This window comes from Hyla sarda, chromosome 2, assembly GCF_029499605.1.
Source record: "Hyla sarda isolate aHylSar1 chromosome 2, aHylSar1.hap1, whole genome shotgun sequence".
In the NCBI taxonomy this organism is placed as follows: Eukaryota; Metazoa; Chordata; class Amphibia; order Anura; family Hylidae; genus Hyla; species Hyla sarda.
In genome coordinates this window covers 31917318-31939124 of record NC_079190.1, presented here as the reverse complement: position 1 = coordinate 31939124, position 21807 = coordinate 31917318, and the positions used below count along the sequence as shown (strand labels likewise).

Genomic DNA, 21807 nt, shown 5'->3' with positions numbered 1-21807 from the left:
CCTGATCAGACACTTAGTTCCTTTGGATAGGGGATAAGTGTTGCTGCGTCGGAGTACTCATTTAAGACCTGGAGGCATCTGAGAATGGGGAGCCATTGTTAGAGAAGAAGGCTACTATAGATAAAGACTGATTCTGTGACACACTATTATCGTTACAGGATTCTTTACATATGCCATAAATGTGTTTGGTTGGAGAAAAAAAAAAAATCCTAAAACGGGTACTCTTCCCCTAGACATCTTATCCCCTATCCAAAGGATTGGGGATAAGATGTCTGATTGCAGGGGTCCCGCGGCTGGGGACCCCTACGATCTCCCTGCTGTTCCCGGCGTCCGTTTAGAGCGTCAGGTGCAGCGCCAGAGGCTTGTGATATCCCGGGCATGCCCCCTCAGTGCAAGTCTATGGGAGGGGGCGTGGTCATCACGCCCCCTCCCATAGACTTGCATTGAGGGTGCGTGGCCATGACGTCACGAGCGGGGCGTGACCGTGATGTCACAAGCCTTCGCCACTAATAGCCAGACATCAGGCACGAAGCGAACTTCGCTCTGTGCACCGGATGTCTGGGGTGCCACAGCCGAGATCGCGGGGGTCCCCAACGGAGGGATCCCTGCGATCAGACATCTTATCCCCTATCCTTTGGGTCGGGAATAAGATGTATAGGGATGGAGTACCCCTTCAAATCTTCCAATCTCTTCTGTTTGTAAAAGGTTAAAAACTTCTACAAAAATGCCGCAGTATACCTGAAACACGGTGACTGGAAACCTGCACCTATAATGAATTTGTTCCAGGGTAATGTGTTTATAATTATATATTTTGCACTATATGGGGGTATTGTTTACACTCTTTGTGCCATAGCTTTGGCTCCTGTTGATCCTTTTTACTCGGCAGACTATTAATAATTATATACAAGGTAATGTTTTCTGTACATTTAGCCTTGAGCGCTGCATGTGAAGCTGTTCTGTGCTATTTACCAAAGAACATGCTGGGTGTTTATCAGCGTCCCTGCTGTTTTATGCTGTTTTGGTTGTTTAGTTGCATCAATAAAATATAGTAATGAATGGACCCTGCTCTGCTCCTGGCTGCTGTCCAGCGTGGAAATAAAAAAAGATGTCAATACGATACAATACAATGACAAAATGATGTTTTTTTTTTAGCCAGTGTGATTGCTTCTATATTGTGTGTGTGTGTGTGTGTGGGGGGGGGGGGGGGGGGTTACAATCATTTTGATAGGCAAGATTTAGTTACTCATTGGTTACTTATTTGGTTTGTCATTTTGGAACCAAAGTTGCTCTTTTTAGTTGTAATTGAAATCACATTTTTATTAAAAACCGCATTACATTATGTATCTTGTATTGGTGGTGGAAAGAGAGAATGTCCAGCGCTCGACTCGGGAACAATACTTTATTTAGGGTCCACACATACACGTGTATGACTAAGGCTTGGTGACACAAGCCGAAACGCGTCACACGTCTCCGTGTTCCTGTATGTTCTCCTGTGGACCCTAAATAAAGTATTGTTCCCGAGTCGAGCGCTGGACATTCTCTCTTTCCACTATTGCCTGGGCGAAGTCCGCACCAGTCCGTGCGCTATTTTCAGAGGGCGAGCTGATACATACTTGCTTCATACTTGTATTGGTGGGTTACACTGTTCCCGTGAGGTCACAAGTTCCCCAGGAGAAGAGGACTCAGCACCCAATCACCCCCCCCCCCCCTTCTCCCTTGAGGCCCCACCAGCACCTTTAGAAACCTCGCCCTTAGCCTCACCTTCCGAAGAAGAGGAAAATATATAATTGAGGGTTCGGAACCGATTAGAAAGACTGACTAGAATAGAGTCTTACCTTCCTTCTGCACCTGGACCAGGAGTGAGAATATCTCAGATTTCCCCTTTTCCTACCTGTACCCCACTTTTTTTTCCCTCCAGCCATCCTCTGCCATCCTCACCCTGCTATCAAAATGAGAGGACCATCTCTTCATCCCTCAGAGCCTCAGCAACAAGATTGGCCTCTGGGACAATATCAGAGGTCACCTCAGTATCTCGAGATTCCCTCATCACCCTCTGCATTTAGTTCTTATCCTCATTTTGGCAGGTGGCTTATTATTTTTTTGTGATTCCTCACTGTATTCTACTAAAGACTTTCTACTTATCCTGTACTTATCCAAAGTTATATCCAGTACTGGCTGAGTAACCGGTGTTGCCTGGTTTTCCCTACCTAATCCTTATGGTGGAGGAAAAGCAACATAGTAGGAAGTACTTGTCCTCATATCCCGTCTTCATATCCTGTCCTCATATCCAGTTCTCATTTCCCGACCTCATATCCCGTCCTCATATCCCGTCCTCATATCCCATCCTCATATCCCGTCCTCATATCCTGTCCTCATATCCCGTCCTCATATCCCGTCCTCATATCCCGTCCTCATATCCCGTCCTCATATCCCGTCCTCATATCCTGTCCTTATCCCGTCCTCATATCCCGTCCTCATATCCCGTCCTCATATCCCGTCCTCGTATCCCGTCCTCGTATCCCGTCCTCGTATCCCGTCCTCGTATCCCGTCCTCGTATCCCGTCCTCGTATCCCGTCCTCGTATCCCGTCCTCTTATCCCGTCCTCGTATCCCGTCCTCGTATCCCGTCCTCGTATCCTGACCTCGTATCCCATCCTCCTATCCCGTCCTCGTATTCCAACCTCATCCTTATCTCCCGCTCTCATACCCTGTCCTCATATCCAGTCCTCATATCCCAACCTCATATGCCATCCTCATATCCTGAAATAGAAGGAGGCGTGGTTTTGTGGAAGTGGGCGTGACTTGCAAGGCGGACCACTGCACAAAAAGGGTAGAAAATAAAAAGGGGCATGGTTTAAATGGTGGGTGTGGCTTTGTGAGATGGGGTGTGGCATGTGGGAGGGGTGTGGTTGGACTGATTCACTCACCAGGAGATGCAGAGCTTGGAGTAAGATACTGGAAGTCCTATATTCTTGCATGGGACTTTAGACAAAAACCCCATCCTTCACATAAGGGGGTAGGTTAGGGTTAATTTAACAATTATATATTTTTTGTGGACATATAAGTAACATGTGTACTAAGTTTCATCAAAATATTTCCAGCTGTTTGGAAATTATGAAGGAACATATATTTCCCATAGACTTGTATGGGACTTTAAACAAAAACCCTGACCGTCGCAAATGGGGGTGAGTAAGGGTTAATTTATCTATCCTATGTTTGTTGTTGACATATAAGTAACATGTGTGCCAAGTTTCATGAAAATATCTTCAGCCGTTTGGAAGTGATGCTGGAACATACACACATTGAGTTATAGATATAGGCTATATTCCAGGGCTCACTATTTTGCTTTTGGAGTACCTGTGTGCATAGATTAAATTTGCCATTTTCTACTGATCTTGCGATATAGCCTGTATTATGCTTCAGAGCTGCAGTCACATTTCTGCAGTGAAAATTGAAGATTCATGATCCACATGTTTGTTTATTTGGTGAAATGTGAAAGAAAATGGTTCAAAATGCACACAGAAGTATGAATCGTAGTATACATTGGATTGCTCAACCATGAGATTTAATATTCTTATAGATTGCTCAGTCATCTTACAACTTATGCTAAATACACGGCCCCAAAAAAATAAAGGTAACACTTAAACAACACAATGTAACTCCAAGTCAATGACACTTCTGTGAGATCACACTGTCCACTCAGGAAGAACACTGATTGACAATCAATTTCATATGCTGATGTGCAAATGGAGCAGACAACAGGTGGAAATTATAGGCAATTAGCAAAACACCCCCAATGAAGGAGTGGTTCTGCAGGTGGTGACAACAGATCACTTCTCAGTTCCTATGCTTCCTGGCTGATGTTTTGCTCACTTTTGAATGCTGGCGGTGCTTTCACTCTAGTGGTAGCATGAAATGGAGTCTACAACCCACACAAGTGGCTCAGGTAGTGCAGCTCATCCAGGATGGCACATCAATGCGAGCTGTAGCAAGAAGGTTGCCAGAGCTTGGAGGCACTATCAGGAGACAGGCCAGTACATCAGGATACATGGAGGAGGCCGTAGGAGGGCAACAACCCAGCAGCAGGACCGCTACCTGCAAAATGACCTCCAGCAGGCCACAAATGTGCAGAAACAGACTCCATAAGGGTGGTATGAGGGCCCTACATCCACGGGTGGGGGTTGTGCTTACAGCCCAACACCGTGCAGGACGTTTGGCATTTGCCAGAGAACACCAAGATTGGCAAATCTTTAGTCCAGGTCTGGGAGGACATCCCTCAGGAGACCATCAGCCACCTCATCAGGAGCATTGATTTCCATTGATAACTTTTGTGTGATTTTGTTGTCAGCGCATTCAACTATGTAAAGATGAAAGTATTTCATACGATTAGTTCATTCATTCAGATCTAGGATGTGTTATATTAGTGTTCCCTTTATTTTTTTGAGCAGTGTACATTAAAGGGGTACTCCGTTGCAGAACATCTTATACCCTATCCACATGATAGGAGATAAGTGTCTGGTCATGGTGGTCTGACCGCTGAGACCCCCTTGATCTCCTGTTCTGCACACGTCTCTCTGTGCTCTGAGCAACCTCTGCTCCTTGTATGGATTACTGTCGACCACTGTATGTAGCGGTGGCCGGCATGCCTCCCGATGTAGCTCTATGGGAGACCCGGAGATAACTGATCTCCAGCTCTCCCATAGAGATACATGGAGGTAGGTGTTGGCCATCCCTTTGTGCGGTGGTCGATTGTCATCCATACACTGAGCAGAGATCACTTCTGGGTATGTTCACACTGCGGAATTCTCACAGAATTCCGTGAGCGGAGTGAACTGTGCCATCAGTGTTAATGGGTCTTCCGCGAGACCCGTTCACACTGCGGAATTTGTTCCGTACAAAGAAAGAACATGTTCATTCTTTGTGTGGAAGTCTACGAGCACTGCATAGCCATCTATGGTGACGCCACAGTGCCGTGCGGTCCTATCGCAGAAGTATTTTCGGCAGTGGCTGCCAGACGGAATCTCCGCTCGCTGAATACAGGGAGCGGAGATTCTGCAGTGTGAACATACCTTGACAGTCATAGCGCCGGGCAGCAGATTGCGGGGGTCCCAGTGGTAGGACCCTCCACAATTAGACACTTATAACCCTATAGGGAATAAGACATGAAGTGGATACAGCACCAGAGCTGCCTTTTTCAGGCAGCTTGTTGCCGAAACGTTGCACTTTGGGGAGCGAATAAAGTCACTTTGCATCAAGAATTGAGTCTCCTGCTTTCTGGTGCTGTATCCACTTCATGTCTTGTATGCTTCTCCGGGTTGACATTACTGGATGATTACTAGAGCAGCCGTGGAATCCAGTTCTGTCTCTTCAACACATCTCCCTATAGGGCATAAGATGTTCTGCAATAGAGTACCCATTTAACCTAATAAAGAATTAAACAACATTTGCATGGAGCATAACTGGGAACAAGGGACACAAAAGAGGGTGAACTGAGCGAGACAGAACACACAATACTACCTGGACAGAGCTGGAACATGTTCAGACAATAATGGAAGATGCCTATACAAGTCCAGACAGGTTTCTCAGCAGAGGAAGTGGCTTAGTCTTGTTCAGGCACAATTCAGACCAAAGCGAAAAAAGCTTGAACATGTCCTGACCATGTTTAGATTTGTACGGACATAGTACAGCATGTCTAAACATGGTCCACCTACAGTACAAGAAGCCTGTGCATGTCTAGACACAGTACTTGCTACGAGAGAAGACGTTTTGACAAGGCCAGACAAAGTTCAAAGAACAAAAACTAAGCTGGTAGTAAGGAAAGAAAGAAATAGCGGTGCATGCTGGCTATTCAGTCAATGACGTAATCACATGTTATGGCTCCATGGAACGGATAACAGGCACGTGCTGACAATGGTGGTGCGGATCAGTCCAGTGTAACATGAATGAACTTGTGTAGATAAAGAAAAAATGACTTTGCACTCACCAGGATTCTTGCAGCTTGATGGATTTAATGCATATGCAAACAACAATTCACAGCATGGATGCCAGTGAGGAAGAACCGAGCAGAGCAGTGGGGTGCGGGGGAGAAGTCCTTAGGACAACAGACCGTATCTCTCACCTGAGCTTCATCAGGCCCCTAGTGCATCCAGGTCAGAGGGAGTGTTTTATATCCAAGGTCCCGGGATGAGAGAGGGAGGGAACAAGGGAAAGAGGGGAGGGGAGGTAAAAACATATGTGCAAACCAAAAGTTAAAAACAACCTTATACAATCATAAAAAAAGATTACAAAAATACATTGTATTAATTCCGGTCGTTCAATCCTAACGACCCGGTGGCATCTAAGTGCAAGATCCAAAATGATTCCTTTCTGAGGAGTTCTTCGATTCTGTCTCCTCCTCTCCCCGGATATAGGACTCTCTCCAGTGCGGGAAAAACACAATCCTTCAGTTTTGCCATCATGCATGTCTGAATAGTGTGCTATGAATCTGGGAGCTCCTATTCCGTTCCGAAGGGAATGTACGGTATGTGTTCCCTTATTCTGTGAAAGAGAGGTCGGACTGTCTTCCAACATAGAAAAAAAACACATTGGCAGGTATACTAAGCTGGTACATGTCTGCACAAGGTTCATAGCCAAAAGAAACATGGGCATGTCTAAGCAGAAGTCATCTGCCGTTAGCTTCAGTGTGTCTAGATAGGTCTCCACAATGGAGCATGTCTAGTCTGGATTTAAAGGGGTACTCCACTGGAAAAAAAAACATTTTTTTTTTTAAATCAACTGGTGCCAGAAAGTTATACAGATTTGTAATTTTTTTTTTCCAATAAAAGTAAAGTCTTAATCCTTCCAGTACTTATCAGCTGCTGTATGATCCACATGAAGTTATTTTCTTTTTGAATTTCCTTTTTGTTTGACCACAGTGCTCTCTGCTGACACCTCTGTCCTTGTCAGGAATTGTCCAGAGCAGGAGCAAATCCTCATAGCAAACCTATCCTGCTCCAGACAGTTCCTAAAATGAACAGAGGTGTCAGCAGAGAGCACTGTGGTCAGACAAAAAGGAAATTAAAAAAGAAAAGAACTTCCTATGGAGCATACAGCAGCAGATAAGTACTGGAAGGATTAAGATTTTCTAATAGAAGTAATTTACAAATCTGTTTAACTTTATGACACCAGTTGATTAAAAAAAATAGTTTTCTACCAGAGTACCCCTTTAATCCTCATTAGCCATAGCATCAGTGTGAAAGATTGAACATGTGCATACAAGGTCATTGCATGTACAGTGTGTCTGAATAATTACCATAGCACCTTAAAACAAAATGACACCATCCAGGCTTTATATAAACCCAGATTGTTGGAATTGATGGCTCGAATCTGTCCAGATTACCAAACATGTGCCTCCAGCTGTTGCAAAACTGCAATGCCAAGCAAGCCTACACAGTCAAAGTATGTCTGGGCATGCTGTGAGTTGTAGTTTTGCAAAAGCTGTAGGCACACAGCTGAAGGCAACACTGCTGCAAAAAAAGAGTTATCCAATCACTGTACCTCCAACTATTCCAAAACTACAAGTCCCAGAATTACAGGACTGCCTAAGAATGACACACATGAATGACATAGGAAGATCTAAGTTATACACTCACTATATTATCTTTGGTACAGTACAGGCAATCCCCAATAATCATTGTGTGTGTGCAGCATAAATCCAGAGAGGAAAGGGTTACAGAGCAGGGCTGCCAGGCTTCTGAGGGCAGTGAGTTAGCAGAGTGAGGGAGGGGGAGGAGTCATCACAGTGCAGGCAAGATAAGGGCATTATAAGGGCAATCAAGACATTGAGCAGCTGTAATATGCTATTTTTTTGTGAAATATCGGTGATAGAAACATAATATTTACATGTACATGATCAGGGTGAGGTTCTGAGTAACGTATAACAGTTTTATTTTATTTTTTTAAGATCTGACAGGTACACTTTAAAGAAGTAGTCTGCAGGAAGTCAGAGTCTTACATCCTGTTGTAATTATAAAGTAATTAAAGATTTGGAAAGTCAGACTTGTGATCAAATGACCAAATTAACATGATATAACACATGAATACATCTGTACTGGAATAAAACAAATGGCGCTATAGGACTAGTGATGAATGTGCATGATATAGGCAAAAAAACTGCTGAACTGTCCCTCACAACACCACGTAACCCTATTATGACAAAGAACCCCAGGAACAACTGAGTGCACACTGCACATTGACATCTAAATGGTAACTCTCATTAAAATTAATTTTTGCTATTGCACTCCTAATGGTAAATAAAAAAAAAATTCTAATATACTTTGTTTAAAAAAAAAATGAAGTTTTCTATGTTTTATTTATGCTTAAAAAAAGCTCAAGAGCACATTTCCCCCATCTTATACACTGACTTAGGACAGAAGCCCAAACACAGGAAGTGCAGCCTGGAGTGCTGAGGTGGGGGGGGTGTGTCCAACCAACAGCATATGGCAGTTAAGTGTGAGAGGAGCTATGATTGGATGAGGCTGGACACCCCCCCCCCCCCCCCCTCAGCACTCCAGACTGCACTTCTTGTGTTTGGGCCTTGGTCCTAAGTCTGTGTATGAGATGGGGGAAAATTTAGCTTTTTTTAAGCACAAATAAAACATAGAAAACTTTTTTTTTTTTTTTAACAAAGTATATTAGAAATATTTTTTATTTACCATAAGCAGTGCAATAGCAAAAATTAGTTTTAGTGAGAGTTACCATTTAATGATTGGAGCTTAAAAAAAGAAAAAAAACACACAAATCCCCAACAAACAGTAATTAATTTCCACTATTCATGTGCATAAAAACCACACCGAGGAAAAACTCAGAATCTCAGAAAACTCATAAATTCACCAGGTCCTTGTTCATAGTGTTCAGTTTACCGCTAGGATAATACAGAACATATAAAGCATGAACCAGAGTGAACAAAAGAGCGTAAGGTACATTAGTAGTGACTCTACTGTTCCTGCTCTTGCTCTGTTAAAGGGTTACTCGGCTCCCTAGCGTCAGGAATGTTCCGAACGCTGGGTGTGGGCTGCCGTGTTCACGCCTACCCCCTTGTGACATCACGTCCCGCCCCCTCAATGCAAGTCTATGGGAGGGGGCGTGACGGCCGTCACGCCTCCTTCCCATACACTTTCATTAAGGGGGTGGGGCTTGACGTCACAAGGGGCGGGCATGAACACGGGAGCCCGCACCCAGCGTTCGGAACATTGGGTTCGGGACGCTGGGGAACGGAGTAACCCTTTAAAGTAAATGTCCTGATATAATATTGTACTGGGTCTTACCCTGGGTGTTGGCATGTAACTGTGGCACTCACCTTAAAAAGGACGATCCCCATAATAAAAAGTACCTAAGAATAAAATACAAACATGTCTCCACAGTGGTGTTTCACACGTGCTGGATCATCCGGGAGACTGAATGGGGATGTGTGGACGTCTGTAACCAGATAAGCGCTGTGAATTCTATTCCAGAAGCTGCACCCCTATATACACATAAGCATACGTAGTCGCTCCTGGACTGCAGGACTTGACCGCCCTTGACTGTTCGCTGTCCTCTCCGTTCACTGTAATCTCTGTGTATGTCTAAATAGGTTTACCTAATGTTTACCCAAGTACTTGTACTCTTTGTCTTCTCTAACATTGGGTACAGCATCAAGTAAAGCTTTTTAGCGTACAAAAAAAAAATATATATATATATATATATATGTGTGCGCGAAATAGAACAGAAATGAAGCTGCACTCACCGAATCTTCTTGCAGTGCTATTTATTCGCTGAACATTACAGGGTGACAGGTTAGAGATGCAGGTGCGTGTAGAGCATCTGCACGCACCTGCATCTCTAACCTGTCACCCTGTAATGTTCAGCGAATAAATAGCACTGCAAGAGGATACGGTGAGTGCAGCTTCATTTCTGTTCTATTTCGCACACATTTATTGTGATTATTTGGAGGCTTTGTACCATTGATTCAGTGCGAATACAGCAGTACACACTTCACTGCTCCAATTTGCAACAGGAAAAGTTAGTCTCTAGTGCCAGCCCATTCCCTCTCTGTTGTGTGTGTGTGTATATATATACTTAAAACATACCAATATTGCGTAATTTTCTTTATTAAGAGCCATGTTGTATCTGATGAATAGAAAGGACTGGCTTCAATGAGGAAAACCTTTTCACACGGCGCTGACTGACCAGGACACGGTAGGAAGGATAAAAGTGGACTTTAATGACCAGGATGCAACACGTTTCGCTGCGCATGCGCAGCGAAACGCGTTGCATCCTGGTCATTAAAGTCCACTTTTATCCTTCCTACCGTGTCCTGGTCGGTCAGCGCCGTGTGAGCCGCTTTTCCTCATTGAAGCCAGTCCTTTCTATTCACCGGAGGGCAGCAGACGACCTGTTATCTATTGTGCTTTCATCATTGTTGTGTATGATTCGATTCTACACAACCACCCAGGGGGAGCAGTCATCTATTCCTTCTCTCACACTGGGTATTATCAGTATTACCCTATGGAGCGCTTGTGCTTTTACTTCCATGTTGTATCTGAGACCCAATTGTCCGGAATAAAGAAAAATGATGCAATATTGGTGAGTGCCATCATCTGTCTTTTAAGTATATCAAGTTACGACTGGACTTTTGTCAAGATAGACCACCACTAAAGCAGCAGGTATACCAGAAGAGATCGCTACCAGGTGCCGCATGTCTAACAGTAGGAGTGCCATATGGGCTGTTTCATATATATATATATATATATATATATATATATATATATGTGTGTATATATAAATATATATCTTATAATAACAGATATAATTTAATAAAACTGGTGCAAAGGTAAGGGTGGACACATCCACACAGCAGTGTGGAATATGCTGGTGCTCTATTACATGGAATAGATTGGTGCTCTGTCACATCAGGACACATCCATGTTTAAAGGGGTACTCCCGTGGAAAACATATATATATATTTTTTTTTAAATCAACTGGTGCCAGAAAGTTAAACAGATTTGTAAATTATTTCTATTAAAAAATCTTAATCCTTCCAGTACTTTTAAGGGGCTATATACTACAGAGGAAATGCTTTACTTTTTAGATTTCTCTGATGTCATGACCACAGTGCTCTCTGCTGACCTCTGCTGTCCATTTTAGGAACTGAAGTAGGAGAAAATCCTCATAGCAAACATATGCTGTTCAGGACAGTTCCTAAAATGGACAGCAGAGGTCAGCAGAGAGCACTGTGGTCATGACATCAGAAAAATCTAAAAAGTAAAGCATTTCCTCTCTAGTATATAGCCCCTAAAAAGTACTGGAATGATTAAGATTTTTTAATAGAAGTAATTTACAAATCTGTTTAACTTTCTGGCACCAGTTGATTTAAAAAAAAAAAAAAAAGTTTTCCACGGGAGTACCCCTTTAAAGGGAGTAGTCCAGTCCTGAAAAACTTATCCCCCATCCTAAGGATAGGGGATAAGTTTCAGATCGCGGGAGGTCCGAACGCTGGGGCTCCCCACCACGATCTCCTGTACGAGCCCCGGCAGCCCACAGGAAGGTGGCATGTTGACCACCGCTGCCTTTGGCAATCTCCGGCTCTGAGGGGGCATGTCATCAGCTGCTTCGTGTGGTGGTCAACACGCCCCCTTCCTGCGGGCTGCCGAGGCCCTGTACAGGAGATCGTGGGGGGCTCCAGCGGTCGAACCCCCCGCGATCTGAAACGTATCCCCCTATCCTTAGAATAGGGGATAAGTTTTTCAGGACTGGACTACTCCTTTAAGGGGATAACTATGACTCAACCCATAAATTAGAGTAAAATGCATTGATTATAGACATGACGTGTCCCCCTGGTTGACTCCAGCACTGGTTTTCCAATACTTAAGCTATAATTATTTATTTTTTTGTCCCCAGAATGTGCAGCTTTCTCTACTTACTGAGCGAGGGATGGGGGAGGCTGTAGCAGAGTTTGTAGATAAAGAAGAAAAAGATGCCATAGAAGAACTGGTGAAATTTCAGCTAGAAAAAACCCAACGGTTCTTAAAGGAACGGAACATTGATGCTGAAGAGGGGCAGATTGATGAGGAGGTGAGAGCGGATATTGTTCTAATGATTGTGTATTGGGTAAACCTGTCGAGATGTTAGGATGTTACTTTCAGAGATACAGCGAGAGCAGAGCTTCCTGGGAATGCAAATGGCTGTCTTCTAGAAGAAAGAAAATTGTTTTTCTATTGCCTCCTATAGGTGCTTAAAGTGTACCGGTCACCTAAAAAACTTTTGACATGTACTAGTGACATGCCAAAAGTTTTGATCAGTGGGGGTCTGAGTGTTCTCTGCTGATCGGAGAAATGAGCCGGGAGCAGACCTGTTTTGTGTCACATTTTTGAGACACCCTCCATACAATTAAATTGAGTTTGCATCTCGATCACGTGACACCAAGCTTAGAGAATAGTGCCCATTTAAAGGGGTACTCCACTGGAGAAAAAAAAAATTTAAACCAACTTGTGTCAGAAAGTTAAACAGATTTGTAAATTACTTCTATTTAAAAATCTTAATCCTTCCAGTACTTATCAGCTGCTGTAGGCTCCTCAGGAAGTTACTTTTCTTTTTGAATTTCCTTTCTGTCTGACCACAGTGCTCTCTGCTGACACAGTATAATTTGAAAGGAGTCTCGGCACTCACGTATTCTCTGCAAATCTTTAGTGTTTATTCACACATCTTCTTATAAAGCAGCACACAGGACGCGTTTCAGCCAAAAGCCGTTGTCATCTGTTATGCTCACAGGTTAACATGTAATACAATTTATAGGAAGCCTGCCCCATCTGGTAGGCTACTCATTAGTCCTAATTCTATACAGGTGTCAACTAACACTTAGCATATGGACTGGAGAGATAGGTAAACACATAGCAAAGTACCAAAACATATACACACAACAAAGGAACGTATAACCTGTATTCCAGGTCACATATCTTGAATGTTTATTGTTTGTTATTCTTTACGTTGTATCTGTGAACACGTTGTGACTGTCCCGTCTGGGTCTCCTACAATGGCGTCCGGCCCTTCTCCTCTTCCTTGGCGTCCGCGTCTCTGCTGTGGAAAAGGGGGAAGTCGCTCCTGTTGTACATTCGACGGCTCGCTGCCGGAGGTTGAGGGAGAGTAGGTCTTCCGGTATGACGCCCAATGCCGCGTCGCTGAGAAAATTACGTATCCCGCCATCGGTACACTCTCTATTAATCCTCCATATCTTTGAGGAATTTTCTCCTTTTATTGGCTTCAATCTCCTCCCGGTAAGTTTTCAATTGGTCATCCAAAGTTATTTTTAATGTAGTAAAGTTCTTTGTCTGCATACAGTCACAAAGCTCTGGCTCTATACTGTCAATCTCAGTCTTTAAAGTATCAATTGCTTTCTGCAGTCTCTCCACGGTGAGTAGAATAATGTCTTTAGAACATTTATTTAATGATTCTTTCAAAATCTTTGTAATAAGCCTAGTCTTCTATGCCAATAACAGAGTGTACCGATGGCGGGATACGTCATTTTCTCAACGACGCAGCATTGGGCGTCATACCGGAAGAGTCTACTCTCCTTCAACCTCCGGTAGCGAGCAGTCGAATGTACAACAGGAGCGACGTCCCCCTTTTCCACAGCAGAGACGCGGACACCGAGGAAGAGGAGGAGGGCCGGGCGCCATTACAATAGACCCAGACGGGACAGTCACAACAGATACAACGTAGAGAATAACAAGCAATAATACAATCAAGATATGTGACCTGGAATACAGGTTATACGTTCCTTTCTTGTGTGTATATGTTTTGGTACTTTGCTATGTGTTTACCTATCTCTCCAGTCCATATGCTAAGTGTTAGTTGACACCTGTATAGAATTAGGAATAATGAGTAGCCTACCGGAGGGGGCAGGCTTCCTATAAATGGTATTACATGTTAACCTGTGAGCATAACAGATGACAACGGCTTTTGGCTGAAACGCGTCCTGTGTGCTGCTTTATAAGAAGATGTGTGAATAAACACTAAAGATTTTCAGAGAATACTTCTTTCAAATTATACTGTATTATCCATCAATCTGTGAGCACCACCTCACGGATTACGAGTGCCGACTCCGTTTCATCTACACTCTCTGCTGACACCTCTGTCCATTTTAGGAACCATCCGGAGCAGGATAGGTTTGCTATGGGGCTTTGCTCCTACTATAGATAGTCCTAAAATGGACAGAGGTGTCAGTAGAGAGCACTGTGGTCAGACAGAAAGGAAATTCAAAAAGAAATGAACTTCCTGTGGAGCATACAGCAGCTGATAAGTACTGGAAGGGTTAAGATTTTTTAATAAAAGTTATTTATAAAGCTGTTTAACTTTCTGGCACCAGTTGATTTAAAAAAAAAATGTTTTCCAGTGGAGTACTCCTGTAATCCTTCTTTTCTCTAATTCATCTATGGCCCCTCCTTCTCACTGTCCGTTTCTTAACTGTAAGACAACTGACTGAAGCAGGAGCCTCCCCCCACTGCCATCTCTACACTAGGACATAAAGAGTGCTAAGCTCTGTCCTCCCAGGTGGAAATGGAAGAGATCGGCAGGAGATTACCCCTGTGTTCTCTGTGGGATTTCTAAAATGCTTTGCTTCATGACCATGCAGAAAATCCTTTAGATTGATACATAGTAGGGGCAAGATTATCTCCTGTTTACTTTAATCATTTATTTATTAATTTATTGTTCCTATGGAAACTGTGGTAGTTCTGTCTTCAGATGTTACAATTAAAAAGACCGGTAAATGTCTTAAAGGTGTACTCCACTGCCTCAGCGTTCAGAACATTTAGTTCCAAACGCTGTGTGCGGGTTGCGGGGGTCGTGGCGTCACATTACGCCCCCTCAATGCACGTCTAAGGGAGGGGGAGTAGCAGCAGCCATGTCACCTCCCATAGACTTGCATTGAGGGGGCGTGGTGTGACATAAGGAGGGGGCGTGGCCACAATGTCACAACCCACGTAGCCCACACCCAGCATTCGGAACAAAATGTTCCAAACGCTTGGGCAGTGAAGTACCCCTTTAAATTCTAGGTCTCCAACATGTTTCTCCCTTAACTGTTGTGACGCTAATACTCCCATTTGTAGGCTGTAATTGCATGCTGGGAGTTGTAGTTTCACTATGGCTGGGGAGACACGGGTTGAATACCAATATCCTAAATTGACCGTTGTTATTTATTAAAACCTTTGACCTGTGAAAAGTTTACATTGTTTAGGGTGTTAGTGTTTGTTTTTTTTTTTTTTCTTTCAGTCTTTTATGCATTTTATTTTTGTGCTGTCTGCTTTGGATAAAAATTGCCGAAAATATTGTGTAACAAATTAAGTACCTCAAATGTTGTCCCTTATGCTTGTGTCCATTTTACTTTTTACCTTGAAGGTTCGAAAATTTAGGCAAAGCAGAAGAGAGAATACAAATGAAGAAGATGAAGAGGTTCGAGAGGTGGGTGCTGTTATTTTGGGTTTTATTTATTTGAGTGGTAAGATTGAGAATATTATTACAGAAGTTTATTGAACACAAATGTATAGTTTGAAGCAAATCTGTCAGAAGGTTTTTCATGTATAAACTATGGCCATGACTATCATCTTGAATAAATGCATAACTAAGTGACCCCTCCAGCACCAAGATACCAAATTTGAACTGATATGCAAATTAGCCTTTTAGATTTTACTCCAGAGCTGCACTCACTATTCTGCTGGCCAGGCCACTGTGTACATACATTACTTATCCTGTACTGATCCTGAGTTATATCCTGTGTTATACTCCAGAGCTGCACTCACTATTCTGCTGCTGGGGTCACTGTGTACATACATTACATTACTTATCCTGTACTGATCCTGAGTTATATCCTGTGTTATACTCCAGAGCTGCACTCACTATTCTGCTGGTGAGGTCACTGTGTACATACATTACATTACTTATCCTGTACTGATCCTGAGTTATATCCTGTATTATACTCCAGAACTGTACTCACTATTCTGCTGGTGGGGTCACTGTGTACATACATAACTTTACTTATCCTGTACTGATCCTGAGTATTATCCTGTATTATACTCCGGAGCTGTACTCACTATTCTGCTGGTGAGATCACTGTGTACATACATTACATTACTTATCCTGTACTGATCCTGAGTTATATCCTGTATTATACTCCAGAGCTGTACTCACTATTCTGCTGCTGGGGTCACTGTGTACATACATTACATTACTTATCCTGTACTGATCCTGAGTTATATCCTGTATTATACTCCAGAGCTGTACTCACTATTCTGCTGGTGAGGTCACTGTGTACATACATTACATTACTTATCATGTACTGATCCTGAGTTATATCCTGTATTATACTCCAGAACTGTACTCACTATTCTGCTGGTGAGGTCACTGTGTACATACATTACATTACTTATCCTGTACTGATCCTGAGTTATATCCTGTATTATACTCCAGAACTGTACTCACTATTCTGCTGGTGGGGTCACTGTGTACATACATAACTTTACTTATCCTGTACTGATCCTGAGTATTATCCTGTATTATACTCCGGAGCTGTACTCACTATTCTGCTGGTGAGATCACTGTGTACATACATTACATTACTTATCCTGTACTGATCCTGAGTTATATCCTGTATTATACTCCAGAGCTGTACTCACTATTCTGCTGCTGGGGTCACTGTGTACATACATTACATTACTTATCCTGTACTGATCCTGAGTTATATCCTGTATTATACTCCAGAGCTGTACTCACTATTCTGCTGGTGAGGTCACTGTGTACATACATTACATTACTTATCATGTACTGATCCTGAGTTATATCCTGTATTATACTCCAGAACTGTACTCACTATTCTGCTAGTGAGGTCACTGTGTACATACATTACATTACTTATCCTGTACTGATCCTGAGTTATATCCTGTATTATACTCCAGAGCTGTAGTCACTATTCTGCTGGTGGGGTCACTGTGTACATATATTACATTACTTATCATGTACTGATCCTGAGTTATATCCTCTATTATACCCCAGAGCTGTACTCACTATTCTGCTGGTGGGGTCACTGTGTATATACAATACATTACTTACCCTGTACTGATCCTGAGTTATATGCTGTATTGTACTTCAGAGCTGCACTCACTATTCTGCTGGTGGGATCTTTGGGTTGTCTTTAGGCAATTACCCGGGCTAGAGCTCACAGATCTCAGGTTGAGGACATCAATATGAGTGATGATGAGATGGAAAGAAGATCAGGACCCGCTATTGATGATTCTGATGATGACCGTGGTCCATCCCCAACACCAGCAAGAGGAAGAGGAAGGGGCCGCGCCAGAGGGGGAAGAGGACAGAGCACGACCACTAGAGGGACTTCAAGACGAGGAAGAGGTATGTACTCTACACTGTTGTTTCTTAATGCTTTATCTTTTTTTAAACTTTTTTCTTTTTAAAGTTTAGCATTAGCATATAGTAAATACAAGGACTATTTATAGGATAAATTATATGTATATTGTGTAACAGCATAAAAGTTGGCTACGGTGGGAATGTGGGATTTCCATCTTTTTTAATGGAGGGTAAGGGATTGTTCATGTCTTTGGTCCTCGGATAAGGTAGGAGTAGATCATTGATATCAGGCCTCCCTGATAATCCCAATGAGAAATAGGCTAACAATGAATAGAAACATTGGGACACTGTATGGCTATTTTGCAGTTGTTCAGACGATAAATGTTAATTATTGTTGACTAGGCTGCATCAGATACAGATTTCAAATATATAGCTTGTACCACAGCAGAGTTTCGGCACTTCACCGATCTGGTCTTTATGGCAAAAGTCGTCAGAAAGAAGCCTCTCCTCAATAATAATACATGAAAGCTTCTTGGAGTTTGCAAAAAAGGCATCTAAAGGAAGCTCTGTGAGAAACAGTTCTCTGATTTGATGAAACCAAGAATTAACTTTTGGCCTTAAAGGGTACCTCTCATCAAATAAACTTTTGATATATTTTAGATTAATGAATGTTGAATAACTTTCCAATAGCATATTAATGAAAAATATGCTTCTTTCTATTGTATTTTTCCCGATCAGTCCTGTCAGCAAGCATTTCTGACGCTGGAGTCCTAAACACTCAGAGCTGCCAGCCTGCTTTGTTCACAGCCAAACAAGCTGTGAACAAAGCAGGCTGGCAGCTCTGAGTGTTCTCCTTTGTGAACAAAGCAGACTGGCAGCTCGTAGTGTTTAGGACTCCAGCATGAGTCTGAAATGCTTGCTGCCAGGACTGGGAGGGAGACCCCTAGTGGTCATTTCTTCAAAGTGGAAAATTAAATACAAAGAAGCATATTTTTTAATAACATGCAATTGTAAAGTTATTCTGCATACATTAATCTATAATATATCAAAAGTTTTTTTGATGAGAGGTACCCTTTAATTCTAAATATCATGTCTGGAGGAAACCAGGCACTGCCAATCACCTGCCCAATACCATCCTTACAGTGAAGCATGGTACGGGCGGGATCATGTTTGGAGAAAACCAGGCACTGCCCATCACCTGCCCAATACCATCCCTACAGTGATCATGGTGGGGGCAGCATCATGTCTGGAGGATATCAGGCACTGCCCATCACCTGCCCAATACCATCCCTACAGTCTTCATGGTGGGGGCAGCATCATGTCTGGTGGAAACCAGGAACGACCCAATACCATCCCTACAGTGATCATGGTGGGGGCAGCATCATGTCTGGGGGAACCAGGCACTGCCCATCACCTGCCCAATACCATCCCTACAGTGATCATGGTGGGGGCAGCATCATGTCTGGGGGAAACCTGGCACTGCTCATCAACCTGCCTAATACCATCCCTACAGTGATCATGGTGGGGGCAGCATCATGTCTGGGGGAAACCTGGCACTGCTCATCAACCTGCCTAATACCATCCCTACAGTGAAGAATGGTGGGGGCAGCATCATGTCTGGAGGAAACCAGGCACTGCCCATCACCTGCCCAATACCATCCCTACAGTGAAAAGTGGTGAGGGCAGCATCATGTCTGGAGGAAACCAGGCACTTCCCATCACCTGCCCAATACCATCCCTACACTGATCATGGTGGGGACAGCACCATATCTGGAGGAAACCAGGCACTGCCCATCACCTGCCCAATACCATCACTACAGTGATGTATTGTGGGGGCAACATCATGTCTGGGGGAATCCATGCACTGCCCATCACCTGCCCAATACCATCCCTACAGTGATCATGGTGGGGGCAGCATCATGTCTGATGGAAGCCAGGCACTGCCCATCCCCTGCCCAATACCATCCCTACAGTGAAGCATGGTGGGGATATACAGAGATATTCTTAATGAAACCTTTGATCCAAAGCGCACTGGTCCTCAGACTGGGCCAATAGTTCACCTTCCAACAAGATAATTACCCTAAGCACACAGCCAAGACAACATAAAAGTGGCTAAGGAACCTCTCTGTGAATGTCTTTGAGTGGCCCAGCCAGAGCCCTGACTTGAACCCAATTACATCTCTGGAGAGACCATAAAATGGCTTCCACCGATGGTCCCCATCCAGCCTGACACAGTTTAAAAGAATGGCAGATAATCTTGGTGTGCAGACCTTGTGGCCTAATAAATTAGCAAAAATTTCTAACATTCTGTTTTGACTTGGTCATTATGAGGTATTGAGTGCAGAATGATTTTTTTTTTTTTATTATATTTTGTTTTAGCACAAGGAGCAACATAACAAAATATGAGGAAAAAATAGATAAATATGATGTTTTTTAATGTATCCTCTCTTGTTATATTTATAGGAAGTGCAAGCAGTGATGTCCCCTCTAGTGGTCGAGGGTCTAAAGCACCTTCCAAGAACATGTCTATCTTTGATGGTAAGTTCTACCTTCCTTCTGTACTATCATGAGTAAATAAAGCAATGTTGGCTCAAGTTGTGAACAACTGAAGCATTACTTTCTCGAGCGCTTCATTGGGGGACACAGGACCATGTGTATATGCTGCTTGCCACTAGGAGGCTGACATTAGGCAAAAAACAAAAGAAGGCTGGCTCTTCCCGGCAGGATATACCCACCTCCTGGCTCCGAGCAACTCAGTTCTTCCCAAGGCGTGATTGTTCCGGTCCCTCCACAGGACCACTTCTCGGGGTTCTACTCGAACCTCTTCGTGGTCCCCAAGAAGGACGGCTCGGTTCGTCCGATCCTTGACCTCAAACTCCTGAACCGACACGTGCACCTCTGGCATTTTCGGATGGAGTCTCTGAGGTCTGTTGTGGCTTCAGTGGATCAAGGGGAGTTCCTCTCCTCCGTGGACATCCGGGATGCTTACTTACACATTCCTATCTTCCCGGCCCACCACCGCTTCCTCAGGTTCGCTGTCCCCGAGGGTCATTTCCAATTTGTCGCTCTACCTTTCGGGCTGGCGACTGCGCCCCGGGTCTTTACCAAGACGGCTCTTCTCCACTCTCGGGGCATCTCGGTTCTTCCGTACCTGGACGACCTGCTCATCAAGGCGCCTTCCTTGGAGCAGAATCGGGCCAGCCTCAGCATCACCCTCCAGACCCTCTCCAGGTTCGGTTGGATTGTCAACCACGAGAAGTCCCATCTGTCCCCGTCCCATTCCCTGGTTTTTCTGGGGCTCCACTTCGACACAGCGGCTGCTTGTGTCACCCTGCCGGAGGACAAACTCCAGGAACTCCTGTCGGGGGTCCGCTCCCTTCGGGCGCCAGGCTTATTTCCCATCCGCACCTGCATGTCCGTTTTGGGAAAGATGGTAGCCGCCATGGAGGCGGTGCCCTTAGCTCAATTTCGGTGCCGTCCTCTCCAATGGGCCATCCTGTCCCAGTGGGACAAGTGCCCCTTGTCTCTACAACGCAGGATCCAGCTCTCTCCCCAGGTATGCCTCTCCCTCCTTTGGTGGCTCCGGTCCCCCCTTCCCCGAGGGGGTCGTTCCTTCCTGCCCCTCCGCTGTCATGTTCTGACCACGGACGCGAGCCTCCTCGGCTGGGGAGGGGTCTTCCGGGACAAGACTGTCCAGGGTCACTGGACGGCGTCAGAGGCCAAGCTATCCATCAATGTTCTGGAGCTTCGGGCGATCCTCCTGTGCCTTCGGCACTGGACCTGCCTTCTCCGGGGCCTCCCAGTCTGGGTGCAAACAGACAATGCCACGGCCGTGGTGTACATCAATCGCCAGGGGGGCACTCGCAGCTCGGCGGCCATGAGGGAAGTCACAAAGATTCTCAGGTGGGCGGAACTTCAGGTTCCGGCCCTCTCGGCCGCACACATTCCCGGCATCGAAAACTGGGAGGTCGACTTCCTAAGTCGTGCCTCCAAGGATCCGGGTGAATGGTCTCTCCACCCAGAGGTCTTCGATCAGATTTGCCGTCGGTGGGGAACGCCGGATGTAGACCTGTTCGCGTCACGTCGGAACAGGAAAGTCCCTCTCTTCGTGTCCAGGTCTCGGGATCCCCTGGCGCTCGCAGCGGATGCCCTGGTGGTCCCCTGGACCTCTTTCGCCCTTCCCTACCTCTTCCCTCCTCTTCCGCTTTTTCCCCGGGTCGTCCGGAAGCTCAAGGCGGAGGGGGTCTTGGCCATTCTGATGGCTCCGGACTGGCCCCGTCGCGTGTGGTACGCAGACGTGGTCAGCCTCGTGGCAGATGTTCCCTTCCGTCTTCCGGACCGTCCCGACCTTCTCTCCCAGGGACCCCTCTGCCACCCCAATTCACTTCCACTGCGTTTGACGGCGTGGCGGTTGAGACCGCGGTTTTGAGGGCTCGG

At 44.6% G+C, this 21807-nt stretch overlaps 1 protein-coding gene across 2 annotated transcripts in view; it reads left to right on the top strand.

The window, feature by feature from the left end:
• Positions 1 to 21807, top strand: part of MRE11 (MRE11 homolog, double strand break repair nuclease) — a 229548-nt gene that overhangs the window by 111277 nt on the left and 96464 nt on the right. For both annotated transcript variants that reach the window (XM_056561491.1, XM_056561492.1), the window contains exons 13-16: positions 11917 to 12090; positions 15412 to 15474; positions 17205 to 17415; positions 19834 to 19908. In XM_056561491.1, coding sequence (XP_056417466.1) covers positions 11917 to 12090; positions 15412 to 15474; positions 17205 to 17415; positions 19834 to 19908 — 523 coding nt within the window. The remainder of the gene's footprint in view (positions 1 to 11916; positions 12091 to 15411; positions 15475 to 17204; positions 17416 to 19833; positions 19909 to 21807) is intronic.